The 18,932-nt window shown below is 36.3% G+C and overlaps 1 protein-coding gene across 2 annotated transcripts in view; it reads left to right on the top strand.

Moving 5' to 3' along the window:
* The window catches only part of LOC149577756 (actin protein 2/3 complex subunit-like protein), a 166,797-nt gene that overhangs the window by 65,921 nt on the left and 81,944 nt on the right, over positions 1-18,932 (top strand). For both annotated transcript variants that reach the window (XM_089825579.1, XM_089825589.1), the window contains 4 exons: positions 6,789-6,893; positions 7,054-7,130; positions 7,346-7,475; positions 7,625-7,700. In XM_089825579.1, the coding sequence (XP_089681705.1) occupies positions 6,789-6,893; positions 7,054-7,130; positions 7,346-7,475; positions 7,625-7,700 (388 nt within the window). The remainder of the gene's footprint in view (positions 1-6,788; positions 6,894-7,053; positions 7,131-7,345; positions 7,476-7,624; positions 7,701-18,932) is intronic.

Raw genomic sequence — 18,932 nt, forward strand, 5'->3', positions numbered from 1 at the left:
GCATCTTGCCTCTACAAATTTGATGGATTTAAGTCTTCTGATGACACAGGTTCATGTCTTGTTGCACATGCAGATTCAGTAAGCAGACTTTGGCATGAGCATTTGGGCCATGTCTATTACAAAGATCTTCAGCAGATGAGTACACAGGCACTTGTTCTAGGGCTTCCCCAGATTTCCTGTACAGATGGTGTTTGTCAGGGTTGTGCACTTGGCAAGCAACATAGGGATTCTTTTCCACATGGACAAGCCACTTGTGCTTTGGCGCCGTTGGAGTTGATTCATAGTGACCTCATGTCATTTCCTACTCCTTTTTCTGGTGCTAGATATGTGCTTACATTCATTGATAACTTCTCCAGATGCACATGGGTGTACTTTCTCAAGTACAAGTCTGATGTCTTTAATTCATTTCGAGTCTTGAAGACATTCGTAGAGAAGCAGTCTGGTCTTTCTATTCCGCGGATATGCATGGATAATGGGGAGGAGTACGTGAACCAAGCTTTCAGGGATTTTTGCTCTGAACATGGTCTTCAACATCAGTTTTTAGTGCCCTACACCCCTCAATAGAATGGTGTGGCCAAGAGAAAGAACAGAACGCTTCGAGAGATGGCTAATTGTATGATTCAGTCCTGGTCCATGAATTCGTGTTTTTGGGTAGAGGTAGTCAATTGTGGGAATTATATTTAATATCGGATGCCTCACAAGGCAGTTCGACATATGACTCCTGAGGAGGCTTGGTCTCATGTCAAGCTTGATGTATTGTCATTCCAAGTTTTTGGGAGTGCAACATGGGCATTTGTACCTGATGCTCAGAGGAAAGCGATGGAACGGAAGAGCCAACCACTCATTTTTGTTGGCCACTACGAGGATGTTAAGGCTTACAGGTTGTTTTATGTTGATTCCAGAGAGGTCCTATTTCGACGGGATGTCTAGTTTGATGAGAGCCTTCCTATAGTCCATACCCTGCCTCCAGTGCCTACTTCACTTCCCACTACTCCCTCGTCTCTTCCAGTCTGTTTTTCGGATGATGACGATGATGATCTTGGTGATCCCCATTTACCTCCGCCACAGGATCTTCCACAAATGCCTAAATGGGCTTGGGCTATAGTTGAGTCTACCAGATCTTTAGCTGGTGACCCTTCCACTTCCCATTGCACCCGTTCTCATACAACAAGTTCTAGTTTTATCAATCATGCTATTTGTGATGATCCTTAGACATTTGCAGCAGCAACAGGACATTCAGAGTGGGATAGTGCCATGGAGGAGGACTATTCTTCTTTGATGAAGAATCACACTTGGGATCTTTGTACTCTTCCTCAGGGAAGAAAGCTAGTGTGATGCAAATGGATCTATCATACTAAGTTTTCTGCTGATGGTTTGATTGATAAGCACAAGGCTCGTCTTGTTGCGAAGGGTTTTTCGCAGGTTGAGGGTATTGACTACACTGAGACATTTGCCCCTGTTGCCAAGATGAATTCTATCCACCTTGTCTTATCCCTCGCAGCTTCACAGGGATGGCCTATTTTTCAGATGGATGTGAAGAGTGCCTTCTTGCACGGTGATCTCACTGAGGAAATTTATATGAAGTAGCCTCAGGGATTTGTGCAGGATTCCTCCTTGGTTTGCAGACTTCAACGCTCATTGTATGGTCTCAAATAGGCCCTTGGGATTGGTATGAGAAGATGGACTCTTTTCTGCTTTCTATAGGCTTCACCTGCTGCCATTTTGATCCTACAGTGTACATTCAGCATCTTGGAGATGAGATTTTGATTCTTGTCCTCTATGTTGATGATCTTATCCTCACGGGTAGCTCATCCTCTATGCTTCAGGATGTTCAGCGTGCATTGATGGACCAGTTTGAGATGACTGATCTTGGCTTTCTGCACTATTCTCTTGGGCTACAGATTGTTCAGTCCTCTACTGGGATTTTTGTTTCTCAGCAGAAGTATGCTCTTGACATGCTTCGTCGCTTTGACATGCTTGATTGCAAGCCTGCTCCAACACCTTTTCAGTCGGGTGTCACTTTGCCTATCTCCTGCTCTTCTCCTTCTGCGGATGCTACTTTGTATCGACAGTTAGTTGGTAGCTTGTTGTACTTGACACACACTTGTTCGAATCTCTCCTTTGTAGTAGGTCTTGTCTCTCGGTTCTCCCAGGAGCCTCATGAGAGTCATTGGCAGGCTGCCAGGTGCATTTTGAGATACATTCAGGGCACACTTATGTATGGCATTCATTACACCTCGGGGAGTCCTCACATTGTTGGCTACACTGACTCCGATTGGGCCGGTGATGTTGATGATCGGAGGTCTACTTTTGGCATTGTGTTTTGTCTTGGCTCTGGTCCTATCACATGGTTGTGCAATAAGCAACATGCTCGTGCACTTTCATCTACAGTGGTTGAGTGCTAGGCAATAGTTCTTGCTAGTTAGGAGATCTTATGGCTTCGACAGTTGATGACTGAGTTTGGTTTTCCTCCTGATTGTCCCATTGTTTTGTGGTGCGATAATTAGAGTGCCATTCACATTTCTCGTAACTCGATGGAGCATCAGTGCACTAAACATATTGAGCTGCATATGCACTTCATCTGTCAGCTGATTCAGGATGGTGTTATCTCCTTGGAGTACATTCCTACTGATGCACAGGTTGTTGACATCTTCACCAAACCTTTTGCATCGCCATGCTATCTTCAGTTGAGGTCTATGCTTGGGGTTACGGAAGTTGTCCTTGGGGGGTCTTGTTGAGGCCTTCCTTAATGTTTTCCAGCATGTTTGTACTTACCTCTTTCGGGGGAGGGTTTTTCCCATGTGGTTTTCTCTCTTTCCCCATTTTCTGAGGTTGCATTTCTTATGCATTTGTACATGGGCACCTTTCTTGGCTTTGTTGCTGGGACCCATTTTGCATTTCATCTTAGCTTTTTGTAAGCTTAAGTGCATTCCCCTAAGTTACACTTAAGGGGGGGTGTTAGAGTAAATAATTATTTATTAATTATTTACACTTTACTTAAGTTTACTTAGAGAAATGCATTTAGATATTAGTTGTCATCTAGGAGTTGTTGACAACACGGGAGTTTGTTCCTACCTAATCATACTTATCTTCTCACCTACTTGAAGGGTAATCCACCTTTTGTGGACGTATGCTTAGTTGTCACACTTATCTTCTAACGCTTTCTAGCTTGTTCTAGAAGCTTCCTTGAGGCCTTTATATTCGGGCTCTCTCATTGTATTTTTACATAGCAATTTCATTTTCTCGTTACTGCAATATATGTTCCCACTTTGTTGAATTGCTCCAAGCTCTTGTTCCTTCCTTCTTCGGTTTCTCTTCAGTAGGTTATTTGCATGTAGGTGATCTTGACGCACTGTGAAGTTGGCTTTCATCAACTTCTACATGAACCTAGTAACTTAGGTTCTTGTTGCTATTGAGAATGAATTCCAAAGTGTGTTCTTTGGTGTATTTTAATTTTGTTTGTTATTATTTTAATATTAGATGCATATTAACAATTAATTCTGAATTTTGAATGAATATTGAGTATTGAATTTTACTATTGAAATGCTGTATGTCAAGGTTCTATGATGTTTAAATGGCATGCTTTATCCATGTTTTCATATGAATGTAATGTAAATATGCAAATTTTGCTATATATTTTAAATATTCCCTATATTTATATAACCATCACCTTTACCGTCTCCTTGCTATAGCAAAACTTGGCAAAATAAAAATTGCCCTCTCAGAAACTCATCCCCCCAACCTCTATCGTCCCTGTCATAGAAACTTGGGGTAACACTGATTCTTCCAGATCAGAGTCTGGCTCAAACATTGCAAGTATTCTTAACTACTTGATGTTATAGTTTGCTCATTGACTTCAGGGCATTAGAGCACATTAGATACTGCATAGTATCAATGAGAGGACCTCATTTGAAACCCAAAGAACCATTCACACAAAAAGTAAAAGAGAAATAGTTTATGACACCAAAGTTCCAAATTGTTGTATCCCTTGTGGCTTTCCAGTAAAGCTTTACAGATCAATAAACATAAATTTTAACTACTGCGATTTATCTTTTTCTACATTGATAGTGTGCAAAGGCATATAATATCAAAACATAATTTGAAATCTGTCTTTATCACTGATGGCTTGCTGGCTAGGCCCGTATTCTGCATTTTGATGTCCTTTTTGTGTCTTTGTTGAGCTCCGTACAACTTAGACTTATGCATGGCTTCCTGTTTGGCCTTCACTTTTATGTGTATAAGAATTAAACTTTGAAGATTTTGTGCTTGGAGATATTACTAAGAGTCTAAGATAAGTTCAATCAGAAAACTGAGAAGTCCCAAGATACCTTCTCGGGATGTTAAGCAATAGAACTGTCTATCTATAAATGTAATGCCCCCATTTTAGCAGGTTCCTGCAGATGGTTAAGTCAGTCAATCATGGTGATCCTCGTGAGCTGGCAGTATGTTTTGAGTGTCTCTGAGGCAGAGTTACTATTTTTAGTAAGTCTATTTTGGGGATGGTTACCATATTTAGTAGTGCAATGGAGGCACATGTGGTTGGTCGTCATCGGCAATAGATTGATATTATTCATGAAGTTTATACTTAATAAGTTATAAAGAGACTTTGATTAGTAAAAGTACTTTATCTTATTTCATGTTATAAAATGGAATTGTGAATGTGAAGCCTCTTAAGTGAAAAGTGTCTTCATGAGGCAATGTGTTAAAAAGTTATTTATTTAAAAGAATTAGATGGAAGCTTCTAATTGAGTGGTGTGTCGATGAAGCAACCTAAATGAAAGGTGTATTGGTGAAGTCAAGTTGCATTATAAAAGGAATACTTCATGAAGCAAATAGATCATCCATTTGTCTTTGCTTTTTGATTATCTCTTGAGAGGGTTTTGAAGTGAGTTTATGAATTCAGTCTATTGCTGAAATAAAATGGATTTGAGCTGAAGTAATTGCATTCTGATTTTGGAGGCTTCCTATACTGCGGCTACTGTAGCTGGGAGGTGTAGTTGCGCTGGAGAAATTGGTGTTTGAAAGTTTTGATTTCAGCATCCAAATATTCCTGTTATTGGACATGGTTTCTACCTACAGTTTGATGTTCCAATTTATGCTATTTGGATGCCCTGAGTTATCTGATTTTGGCGTCAACATTCCCTTGCATTTTGGCATTGATGCTCTGCATTCCAAGCGCTATTAGCCCTTCCTGTGGCATTTGTTGTTTCTGATTTTTTGGCGAGAGTAAACCCTTCTGGGCATCTTTGTATCATCTCCTGCTGGATGCCTCAATTCACCTGTTACTGGTATGCAAATCACTGTCTACTGAACATGGTTTCCCTTTGCATTTGGACGCTTCCATACCTGTGTTTAGGCACCCAATTTCATTGTTGCTGGGTTTTATTCTTGCCTGCATTTAGGCGACTGAAATCCCTGACAGTTGACACCATATTTGGCGTGACTTACACTGCAGCAACTGGTGTCTGAATTTTCAGTTCATGATAGAGTTTTCATTCAGCTTTTCATGGTCTGCCATTTCAGCATTTCCTCACAGAGCTGGCAGCGTTCATTTCTAAGATCTTGGAGCTGCATTTGGGAACATTGGAGATAGACTGTAATCCCTTGGGGTTAATAATTGCAGATTGAACCCAGGTTCTTTATTATTATTGAAGAATAACTAAATTGTATTTGTTTGTGCAAGGGCATTAATTGAATATTTGTGCTAAGGCAAAGTTGAAAGTGGAATTTGCTCATCTTGTTTTTATTGTTATTCTGGTATTGCATTGAGTTTGTCGACAATTGAATAAGTGGGAATTTATTATTACTCTGGCATCATTTCACATTTTTATGAAAATCCAAAAGCATACATCCCCAAAACTATATATTGAAGTTAACAAACACTAGAAACACATATTTTGCCTGGTATTGTTAACATGAGCCAATTGGATTCATTATAGTAAACAAAGAATTTGGAACCTAATCACACTTTCTGGCTTTTAGCAATACAGGAAATTGCTAAAGCTTTACACTAGATTATTTGGACGTTTTTCAACTCATCTTTAAGCCAAAAACCAGATCATGACTTTTGCTTGCGTCAAGTATCAAAGGCAGAGGAACATTTTTGCTTGCATCAAGTATCAAAGATAGAAGAACATTTGATAAGGATTCTAATGACTCTTGGACTTGATTTTGAATACAGGAAGCTTTTATTAAAAATATATTCTCCAACAGCTTTGATTCTTTCCAATTTTTTTACGGTTGAAAATCATTGCAAAACCCACAAAGAGTTTGCAGCCGCAAACTCCTAAATCTAATAGTTATGCTTCATATCAGATGGTCATTTGATTGTCCTTTCTATGCTTTTGTTTAAATGCATTATCACATGCAGGTATGGGTATGCATCCTTTATTATTTGGGAATATTATTTTCTGCAAGTTAGCCTGCTTTGTTTCTTTTGGGTTTCCTGTTAGAATGTTCTTGACAAGATTGTTCTTTCTGCTTTCATGGTTTAACAAGTTGAACATAGGTTCACAACATATTTGACTTTTTTTTTTATAGCTAAATCTAATAATTATTCTTTCTGCTCAGGCATGTGATGGATAAAGCAACCTTGCTCTCATGTTCTGTTGATAAAATTAAATCTCTGTTTTACTCCATTATTCTGATGCATGATTTTGGAATTGTGCCTTATCGATGGAGTCCTTAAGATTATGTTATTGTCAGTTTTCTATTGAGCGCCATCTTGTGGCTTATGTGTGTTCTTGCACTAGTATGCTTTACCTATTTGGGCTTTTGTTAACTTGCAGGGGAAGCTTTTATGCTAGAGCTCTTAGTAAGTGGTTGGCTTCAAAAATTGGTATTGTCTCGTGGTCGTTGTGATGAATTTACTATGCGTTGGGCCTTCAATTTGAGTGAGCTTCTTGTTTTTTTGTCCCTTTTTGTGAATTTCTTATAATCAAATGCAATTTTTTAAGCATTCCTTTTGACTTGTAAATTTGATTGCAATTTTTGCTGTTTATCATTCTTTTTGCCCTTATCAAGTGGATCTAACTTTTAATCTTTATTTGCTAGTGGCATACACATCTAATGAAAGCCACGAGGAGTGTGCTTGCAACTTCTTGTGCAGTATCATTCTCTCAGGGAGCGAGGTTACTATTTGTACACATTCAGTTTCTAGTTTTTGAATTAAATTTTTTATTGCTGCTTTGTCATTATCTTTCTTGTAGACTATGGTTCATGATTTTGACTTACCTATTTTGCAAGTTCATGTAGTAATGCCAGTTTTTTGAGATGATTTACTGGTAAGGAGCCTAAGTTTGAATCTACCTTTGAGATATAATAATAAAAAATGTTTGCTGTGTAGGGTGCGTCACACTTTTGTACTATTGATTGGGTTCCTTCTGGTAATCAAATCAAAGAAATAGTCCAAATTTATGGATACTTGGGACATGGCATGGGAGATAAGCTTACCGTTTCCAAAAGGGAGGATAATGGTGAGCTTTGCCCATTGATTTCTTTTGAAAATGTTTAATTATCTTTATGCAGTTTTTATTCACTTTTTATGCTTGAAATATTTTATTTTTTAACTTATTCAGTTTAATTCAGTATGGGTAATCTAATGTAAGCATCTCTTGGATGGCAGATAATTTTGAGCTTGATGGACCGCCAATGAATATTCGATCTTGGCTCAAATTTGTATCTGCCTGTAGTCAAGCAAGGTTTGTCATTTTATTACACATTTTATATATTTCTTGTTTTCACTTTTTTGTTGTGACTTATCTCTATATAATATAGTTATTTTTTCAGAGAGCTCTTCTGAACATTGTATTCTTACCTGAGATGTCCATGTTTTGATCTTATGAGGCATTCAAAATAATTTCTGGAACTGATCGAGTGAGTGTGTTCTATATAGTAGGGAATATGATTGCTCTGCCTATTGTTTTGGATTCTTGTTTTTACCTTAAAGGAGAACAATTATAAAAGGACATAGTACTTCCAAATCACACTAAGTGTATGGGATACATATGCATGTGTAATCTTATTGTAACTCTTACAAATCAAGGATACAACAGTATCGCCATTATCAAAGGCGATCTATTGAGGGCAATTTGTGTACATGGATGGCCTACCAAAGTCTTTTTTTTGTATTCAGAACAAATTTCTATGGTATAGTCAGATTGACCGCTTGCCTGAATGTGTATACAACATAGTTTCCGGACTCGGCAAGACTCTTTGACTCCTACCAAGTTCTGAGTCGAGTCACCCTGGCTGAGTCCCAGTGACCTGTGATTCTCTAGAACCTTGGCCTTAGGCAAAACTCCCCAGAAATCTAGTTTATGCCGAGTCCTGCAGATTTTTTTTGCTGAGTCCCAAGTCAAGTCAGCCTTGCTAAGTCCACGCTGAGTCCAAGTCTGGGAAATATGTCTATGATATATTCTTGTAGAAATCACATGGTAACCGTGTAATGAAGAAATCCAATTTTAGGAGATTGTTAACACTGATTTATGCAATAAATTAAGGAAAGCATCTAGAAGTGGGGTGTGTATGTTACTGTAAAGAATTGATGGACTGCCAATAAATGATTAATCAATGAAATTTGGTAAGAATTGTTTAACTTAAGAAGATTATCCAATATCAACCAAGTCTTATTTATTTACATAAAAGTGATTTAATGGTATGGTCAACTTTCTGAGAATTGTTCAAATATCTAGAATTCTTCTGTGTGTGTATCCACACGTGCTTATGTGCAAATGTGTGCACAAGTGCTTGTGCATGAGTTGCAAAGAAAATGCCAATGAGGATTGTTTAATTATTTATATTTTACATAGTGAATGGTTATTCTCTTCTTTTCCATTCTAGAAACTAATTTGATTCTCTATGTTTTTGTTTCAATCTTATCTCTATTTTTTTGATAATTGAAAGGTGTATATATTACTTTATAATAAGGTTTACAACTTATTTTTCCAAGCCAATGCAGGGTGTCGTATACAGGTAGCAACCCAGTTAAGTATGTAAAAAGTACATAAGCTATATTTCATAAGTGGAGAGACGATTAGATTTACCATTAAAGAGACAGGAGAAGTAGAAAAAACAAAAATTGAGCAAAGAGAGAAAGGAGCAAAGGAGACATTAAGAAGTCTAAGAACTTGTTTCTTTCCTGAAGTGTGTTTTAACTGCTGTTTGTTGAGTGAGCATTTAGCTCTTTCATTTCCAATGCCAGTCTGTTTGGACATCTCATTGGTTGCCATGCACGTTCAAGTTCTCAGTGGAATCAGTGGATGTATTTAAGTGTTGTTGTTACTGGTCTAGGCAATTGCTTTATCTTCCTATCAGAAATTTTTGATGATAGTGTTTGAGGATTGTTATTTATTCCACCTGTTTTATCAAAGAACTGATGATGAACCATTTATTGTTTTTTATTCCTTGCAGATTTTTGCATCACTAAACTGTGTTCTTCCTAACTAAGATTATGGTATTTATAGTGAACTTAAATAACATGCATTAACCCACTAAGGGTGTCATTAATGTTGGATTTGCTAAATGTATAGTGTTTCTGAAGGCTTCTCGAAGATGGTTCTTTGCTAAGAGTGGGAGAGGGGCACTCATTATGGGATGTAAATCATAGAGATTTAATTGAGTTCCAACCTTCATTGGTTGATGATGTAAAAGAGTGGAAGCAGATTCCAAATACAAAAGGGCTGAGAACCTTAAGAAGGTATGTCAAGAAGATAGAGCTGAAGGGTATAGAGCAGATTTGTATATCAGACCAGTGGTGTTGAAACCACTTAATCAATATATAACCGACAACTTGAGCTTGTTAGATATGGGAGTGAATGCATGATGAACAGCTTTGGGTAGCTTACTTCTATGCATTGAACTATCTTTCTCAAACTCATTCTCTGAAGCAGTAGCTGTGATGCAAAGATAAAGTATTTATAGGTTTTTAAAAACAATTAGGGGCTTCTTTCATGATCCATAAGAAAATATATTGTTGATTCTATCTAGAGATTATGTTTGTGCTAAAAAATAATACAACTATGTCATAGGTCAAATCAATCCTCTTAGGGTTAATGATTGTAGCATCGATCGGATGATTCCAATCGATGAAATCAAATGATTGAATGGCCTATTGGCCTTAAACAACTGATATCTATCGTACACTATTATTATCATGGAGCATTAGTATTATTGATAATAAAGTGTGTGTGTATATACATATATATATATATATGTATGTATGTATATTAGATATATGAGATATATTACACAAACAAATATATATATATATATATATATATATATATATATATTATTATCATATATTATAATCATGATAATACCAGCAAATATTATTTGTAATAACTAATGTGAATTAAAATATTAAAGATGCATGTCTCTATGGTAGACACATCTCTTGATATCATATGCATATTCATTGAGAAGGTAACTTGGAACACACAGAAATAAAATAAGTGCTGTTACAGGTTACCACGGTGAATTAATATACATACAATGAGATCTTTAACATGGTATTAGAGTAGGTCCATCTCTTGAGCCTGTGAGGTTTATATTTTGATTGCACGAGAGAGGGAAGATAAATTTTTACATTTGCGCTTTAGAAAGAAATACATATACTTCATTTGAGCAGTATATTCATTACTTGCTACAATAAAGTTGGCCTATATATAGCCTTAAAATAATTTACTAGGGCAAATTCTTTAGAGGGCAATGACTGTTCATGACTATGCAAGATATGCCTTTTTTTACAAAGGTTTATTTTTGGAGAGTGCGACCTTACAAAAAACCTAGGAGTTATAACTTGTGTAACACCAATATTGGGGTATGTTGGGACGATTTTCCGAGACGAGGGGAAAATAGGTCTCATTTTCAGGACGGTGGGGGACGACAGCAGGGGGAGGACAGGGTAGGGATGGGTGTTGTATTACTATAGTATACATATAGAACTTGAAATGCTAGTTATAAAATGATGTTTATGTAGAACATACCAAATTAAAATTCTTGAATATAGCAAAATCACAACATGAACTAGAACCATTGAATATTCAACATAGTTGCGGAATGGCGGAGGTGGGGATACTTGAATATTTCAAAATTCAAATAGAATTCAAGTACCCATCCTAGTGGTGGCATGGTTGCGGAATGGCGGAGGTGAGGATACTTGGGTACTCAAGTACCTGGTGTGAAGACGGGTACTTCTAGGTTTGGGAGGAAGGTGCCAGTTACACTGGTTATAACAAATTTATGGAAGAAGATTATCAAGCAACATGATTATTTGAAAGGTTGTGATATTTTAAGCAAATGAAGTGATCTCTGTTGTGAACACCATATTTTTGAAATTACTACGAATAATTCAATATCATGAACTCCTCTTTCCATAGAGGGCCCCATTTTGATGCAAAATGAATAGATTAATTTCAGACTTTCAAAAGTATGCGTAAAATACATATTTTATTGGGCCTATAAATCATCGTTAGTTTGTTTTGGCACAATAGTTGTCGCGTGCATATGTTCTGTACTCATGGTAATGTGGCATCAATGATTTTTTTGTTATTGGTGACTTGGCAGTCAATGCATATCCTACTTGCTGGCTATTGTTATCGGTCCTCTTTTAATGTCCATCCTCATGTATTTAATTCAGTCGTTAGTTACTCTATGCTAAGTCATCGATGACTCTTCATCATTCACCATCGGGAAAATTCTCTTGGTAATGGCAAATGATTGTATTCCATTCACACATCTTTGTCCTCTATTGGCATCGTTTCTTGCTGAGATTTGTGGTGAACAAAAATATGATATTCGACACAAGCAACTTCTTATACGTAAGTGAAATATTTCAGAGTCATGCATTAGACTTTTTAATGTTGTAGACTACAAGGTTCTATGTGCTTAAGAGATTGGATTTTTTTATTATTGGGTTAGGACAATGTGTTTTGAGCATTGGATGTTATGCGTTCAGACTTTTATGTGTTAATTCTGTGAGTTTCTACAGCTTTATTTTGGTGCATGTCATGAATATTCTTTTGAAGGGAAATACTTTGCACGATCCTTTCATATGCATGTAACTCATTTTGAGAATCATGACATCAAGTTTGAATGTTCTACAGGGACTTGAAGAGCTGTCATTGTTGAGTTGCCAACTATCTAGGAGGTTGTTGTCTGAGTTCAGAAGACAGAATGAATGTGTTGTCAACAATGATAACCACACATGTCTATGCAGTCTGTCCAGGATGTCAGCGTGGGTGATTAAATTGTTGTAATCTTCTGATTTTCACTGTTTACATACGATATGCACAATGTGCAATCTCAACTATCTGATATATGAGCTGATAACTCTCCTTTGGAACATAAGAGTCTTCTATTTGATCTGTGGAGGTTGTGTACGTTGTAGCTTGGAGGGACCACTACATTGGAATGTTTTGACCCGTGGTGAGAGGACACTAGTGTTGAGAAAGATGTCAGATCTTGATGAGATAGGTGTACAGTGATAATGAAGAGTTGTAGGTCTATGAAATAGTGTTGGAAGATCTGTAGCTAGCTGCCTCTGCAAGCGGAGCTTCTGTTATGGTGAGAGTTGCATGGAAAAATAAATGTTACTTGGAGGGGTTGACTGTGCTCTGCAGATTACCACGTGAGGGATCTTATATGCTACGAGGGGTATAGACCAGAGTGGAGGCGTCATATCTTCCGATGCCCGCATGTTTCCCTTGTAACTTGTTGCTAGATGACGACCACGAGAAAGTCATTGTAAAGCCGCATTGAAGAAATGAGATGGGAGATAGACCTTCATTAAGTTAGTTTGATCGGACTCTTAGTCCTACATTTACAATTTATTCCTTGTTGTGGGCAATATTATACATTGGAGTTTAACAATTGCATATCACAATCTTGGGTAAGCATGACATATCGACATTCATATTTTGTGATGGAGTATATGCATTGAATCCATAGGTTTAGCAATATCAGAATATCATCTGTAACATTGAGAAGCCTGAGATGGTGATTATTGATGAGAAATCGTGAACTATTCCTTAAGAGGTACTCCATTGCAACTCCTACAAGCACAACATCACCCAATATTGGGTGTGGCAATTACATCAAACCATAGAAGCATTGGAGATAACTATATGCAATATCATTGATTACTAGAACCATGTGAAATTACTAAAGGTATCTTTAATAGACGTGTTAGGAAGAGAAAGTTAATCTGATAAACACCTTTGAGTGAGATATTAAACATTTAATGTCATACCAATTCAGCGGTGGTGAATTAACTTTCTCTAATTCATCTGCTAGTGATGCACAAACTCTTGAGCAGATTCAGGGCAAATGGTAACGAGGCACAAAATTCACTTAAAAAGGAAGGGAAATGGAGATATGGACCTCATATAAGAAGAATTGAGTATAGCAACTTCCATAATAGTCATGAAAGAAGATTATATTGCGATTGTGAACAGTGATAGTCAACATGGTATGCAATTCTGATATATAATTGTTGATCTACAAGTGATCACTATTTAGTAAGCTTCAAAGTAATCATGAAATAAGGTTGGGAAAGAGTTTCAACATCTATAGTTAGGCCTTTCCTATTAATGACAAACTCCCAGTCTTTATTTTTATTGATGATGACCACTAGAGATATAGTGTTTCTAGAATTGAGACAAGATCTAAGGTTCATTGTGAAACAAAGTTTTCAGTCATTGCGGGAGTTTTAGGCATGATGCAAGTTCAGATTCTTGCTGAACCTATACTGAAAGTCAGAAAGGCTGACAGCATTACCGAGAGTCCATATTTTTATTGCAGGAAAACAAAATCTCTTAAAAGGAAGAAAGGAGCAGATTACATCAAGAAGAATGTTAATGAGCACCTGCTCCAGAATAGTGAGATGAGTATTCTTTCTTGAGTACCATTAATATTTTGCAGTTAAGTCTCTTATTTGTATTCTTAAATATACTGTATGAGTCATTTACTTTGTTATGCTTTTGTACTTTTCCTTGGTCTTTGACGATATTCTTGTAGGAAAAGAAGAATGGCACATTAGGAATACTACTGAGACATTTATGCCGGACTTAATTTTGTGGATCTAGGACCTTTAGCCGCATGTGAATCATGTCTTTGATGATTGGGACTATGTGAACATGGTATCCTTTTGTGACAGAGGGAGTAACAAGAGGATTTTCTTAATTTCACTATAGAGGATCTTGATCATATTGGTTAAAAGGGGCAGTGTTGGCATTTTGGCTAGGAGGATATGTAAGGATGATATAGGGTTCTCATTTATGGCAACATATACCTGCTATAAAGAAGGCAAAACACAATACTAAGCTTTGGATACCTAGACTTAGAAAATTGTTTAAGTATAATTCAAGAAAACAATGATTAGTTAGAGTATTTTCTTTTGTGCGGTTTACTAGAGACACTTGAGCTTATGCTTAGTTAAGGGAAGAGTTCTACAAGAACCTCACCATCAGTGACCTTTGCACCTATTGAGCAAGAAAAAGAGGAAGAGAAAAAAGAAGAAATATCACCTAAGAGATCAAAAAGAATAAAGGAGATAGCTATTGGTCCAGGACTTAGAAAGAATGCTAAAGTCATGATGACTTATGTTGGGAGGAAGACAATAGAGGAAAAGGAAAAAGAGAACACACCAAAAAGAATGAGAGGACAAATTACCCCACATCAATCACAACCACAACCACAACCACAACAAACAGAGAGTAGTGAGAGGAAGAAAAAGAGTTGGAAGCCAGAAATTGGTAGAATGAATGAAATGATAATCAAAGATGGAAATCTAACTCAGTTAAACAAGTATTATGATTTATATGATCCTATGCCAAAGAGGAAAATGGAGAATGCAATAATAAGGTACATGACAGACTTCAACCAACTTTTTGTACATATACATGGAAACATTCCAAAGGACTTGTATAATAGATTAATTGAGAAAAAGACCAGAACCAAGGTAGAAGATAAGAAAATAAGAGAGTAGGCAATTAGGAAGCTCTGTGACATTCGGAGTGATGAAGAAATGGAAGGCCTATTAAAGAAGATTGGACCATTGCTGAGAAACAAGAGGAGGTCAATATTACTAATGGGAGGTGTGTATGAAGAGGTAATCAAGGAGACAAAGGAGGCAGTAGTAAAAGCAATAACAGATTCTACTCCAGCAGCAGCAAAAGATGAATCCCAAGATGATATTGAAATGGATACAGAGGGTGCACCAAATGTGGAAAATGACACCATGAAGATAGGAGGAGCCACAATCACCATTGCTATTAGTGAAGATCCCTTTGCTAGTGCTGAAGTTGACCCCTCCGTAGGACAAAAGGACCAAGAAGTTGGCAATTTGGAATCGGTCCACATTGAAGATTATACCAGTTCAGAAGAAGATGATAACAAGAGAAAACATGATTCTATAGTTGTGCGCAGACAAATTCCCCAATAGAGTTATCTTTGGTACCTATCCCTATGAGCGCGGAGTTTGACTATATAGCAAATTGGTCAAGCATTCTTAAGGAGACCACAAAATGTAATGTCCCCACTAATAGGGTTAGTCAAGGACAAGTAATACCTGCAAAATAAATGTTAGAATCACAATAATAATAAAATGAAATATATTATTCTACCCTCTAAGGTAACCCCAATCTTAAGGCTGTCTCCAGATCGGGCTTCTTAGCTCATAGCTACCTTGCCGTCATACCAAGAGTGCACCCCTTGAGATTCTTCTTGGACGGGCATCCTCAATCCAAGGCCAACGACATATGCATATGTTTGACAACATCAAAATATTCTGGCACATCTATTATCGGCCATGTCGGACAATGGAGATCTTAATATCTCCATGCTCCATGCTTCGATATCAATTCTTGGCCATGGCAGACAATGAAGATCTTAATATCTCACATGCTCCATGCTTTGAGTTCACATTAATATCCATGGTGTTAACCCCAAGAGCTAACACAATATTATCCACAAGTATAGTTCATTAATATAAATAAATTCATAAACATAATTTAAAAAATATAATTCATAAACATACCTTTCTTACCTTCTTCTTTTCCAAAGGTCACACCCTTTCATAATATAAATCCTTTAAAAAGTCACAACACTTGCAAAAAAGTCACAACACTTCATAACTGAATCCTTTGGAAAATTCCCACTACTATATAATCACAATATTTTTGAAGAGTCACAATTATTCATAACTATGACCCTTTCGAAGGTTCACATCATTTCAATATTATTGACACCTTTTCAAAAAGTCACTTCCTTATTTTCTTCATATTACTTACCTTTTCCATTTTTCCTTTTTAACTCCTCTCTTCTCCTCCTCTTTTTTTCCCTCTCTAAAATAAACTCTCCTCCCTTTTATATCTTAATTTTAAGGAGTCATGTGTATTTGTTAAGCATCTCTTAACTTTGGATTAGATTTAGTTAAGTTATATTATTTTTTTACTTACTTATTTATGTTTATTATTAAATTCTATTTAGAAAGTTAACATACTTTCGACAATATTGTCTCTGGTATTTAATTTAGTTTCTTTATTTACTAATTGAAATTTTATTATTTTTTAATTATTTAAAATATCATACTAAATATTATTTCATTAATAATATAGATTAAATAATTATTATTTCCTAGAATTATATTTTAGTATTAATTTTAATATAACTTTATTATCATTGTTTATTTTATAATATTGTATTATCTAATTATTATTAAAATTCTATCTTAAAATGGGGATATGATACAAAAATAGAAACGGAAGAGAAAAGAAAGTAGAAGAACAAACAAATAAAGAAGAAGAATAGAAAGAGGAAGAAAAGAAAGACACAGATCAGGAACATAATGATCAGATGGCTATTTAGCCATCTCAGCCACCTGAAATTCATGCACCTACAGAAGAGGAAAGACAGATAGCAGTTGTGGAAACACTTGCTAAGGTGGCAAAAACATCACAAGCTAGTCCTTCAAGATCACTCTTGAAGCACTAATTACAGGTTTGCTAGAGGATGTTACCAAAATATTTGGTGGTAACTTGGACATTCAAAAATATTTGCAAGTAACAACATTTCACTTGGGAAGATTGCAGAAGAATCAGCGAAGATGAATAAAAGTGCCTTGGGCACACTTGAGAAGATGACAAACAAGTAAAACTCAGAATCAAATCAGTGAGCCTGTCATAGAGAAGAGAGCAGAGAAAACAATGGCAGAATTTGATAAAAAGTTCTCTACACTAGTTGAATTGCCACAGCAAAAGCTCAAGGTACTCATGATGCTAACTTATTTGGCACTATTTGCAACAATACTACCAATAATTTATCACTTCATGACACTTGTATCAAGGTATTGAGAAAATTTCTGCAAGAAGGAAAATAATTGTATGGTAAATGCACTTTGTCATTTGAGTACACAAAAGATATTGAGAAGGAGATCAAGGAAAAACAAGCAGAACTGAAGAGCATTATGGATGAATTGCAAAATCCAAATGCACAGATAACAGATTTGGAATCAAGAATCAGCAGTGTTCATGATGAGTTGAGGTTACTTGAACTGAGGAAGGAGAGGACCATAAAGAAATTTTTACTGTTATGGGAACACCTTACCTTGAGAATTGATCATGTACAGAGGAAGCTTAAGGAGTGTACAAACACAAAAGACTCCTTTACAATATGTCTATTCTGATCGTACAGTAGAATTAGTATCCTATGGCTTATGTGCATTAATCAACATATCAGAAGCAATCAAGGATACATGGGGACAAAGAATTCACTAGCTTGAAGAGGGATTTTGGAGATTGCATGGCAGTCATTAACAATCAGCAAGCTTGATGAAGAAAAAGTTAAACAAATTTTGATATGTATATAAGTTTTGACTCACCTTTGCCATTGATGTCAAAGGGGGAGAGTATTGAGAAAATTTGTAAACTGTTGTGTGTACTTTACTGTATGGAGTTATAAGTAGGATAAAGTGTAGTGAAAGGGGGAGTAAAGTATGAATATAAGATGTAAAGATAAAAAATATATGAAATGATCCACTTTTTGCAAATTTCGTTTGGCCATGTGAAGAACTTCACAAGTTTTGAAAATTTGAAGATTTTGGGGACTTATCCAATTTCCCACATGTTCCTATCAATGCTAAACAAGGAGATTGTTGGCAATTTGGCTGGGAGGATATGTAAGGATGATATAAGGTTGTCATTTATCACAACATATACCTGCTATGAAGAAGAGAAAACACAATACTAAGTTTTGGATATCGGGACTTAGAAAATTGTGTAAGTATACTCTAGGAAAACAGTGAACAATCAAAGTATTTTCTTTTGCGCGGATTACTAGAGACACTTGAAGTTATGCATGGTTAAGGGAAGGAAGTAAAGGATGTAATATGCACGTGGTTAAGAGCACTTAACAATATTCGCTGTACACCCAGAGTTGTGACAAGTTTTATAGGTATAGGTTATACAGGTAGGACATAGAAGATAATAAAGGTATTTACAAGGTTGGGACGACATCCTAGATGTTAACCCTAACTTAGCAAAAGTCAATTCAAAAGATTTAGCAAGGTATCAAGCTGCAAGGCGGACAAGATGAATGAATTTGGTATAAATGAAGAACCTTTTGTTTGTAAAAGGTGTGGTAATATAATGTAATAATGTTGTGATGCGTACTTTGTATAATTAGTATTGATGCAAACTTGATTGTAGTAAGGTATTGTATGGATGCATGAACAATTTTGTGAAGAAAGCTACAAAGTACAAATCAAATATTGAAGATATTAGCACAACCAAAAAGTTTTTGTATCTTTACCTTTTTGTGTAAAGATTGTACTAGTATATGCATGTTTGTGGAGTGGACTCAGCTTGCTAATTTTGTATAATAATACCAACTCCTAATAGGTTTGAGGCTTTTGACAAGGCCTAGTCCTCTAA

Source organism: Cupressus sempervirens, chromosome 1 (genome assembly GCF_028749045.1).
Source record: "Cupressus sempervirens isolate cs-2001-9-10 chromosome 1, ASM2874904v1, whole genome shotgun sequence".
Taxonomy (NCBI): Eukaryota; Viridiplantae; Streptophyta; class Pinopsida; order Cupressales; family Cupressaceae; genus Cupressus; species Cupressus sempervirens.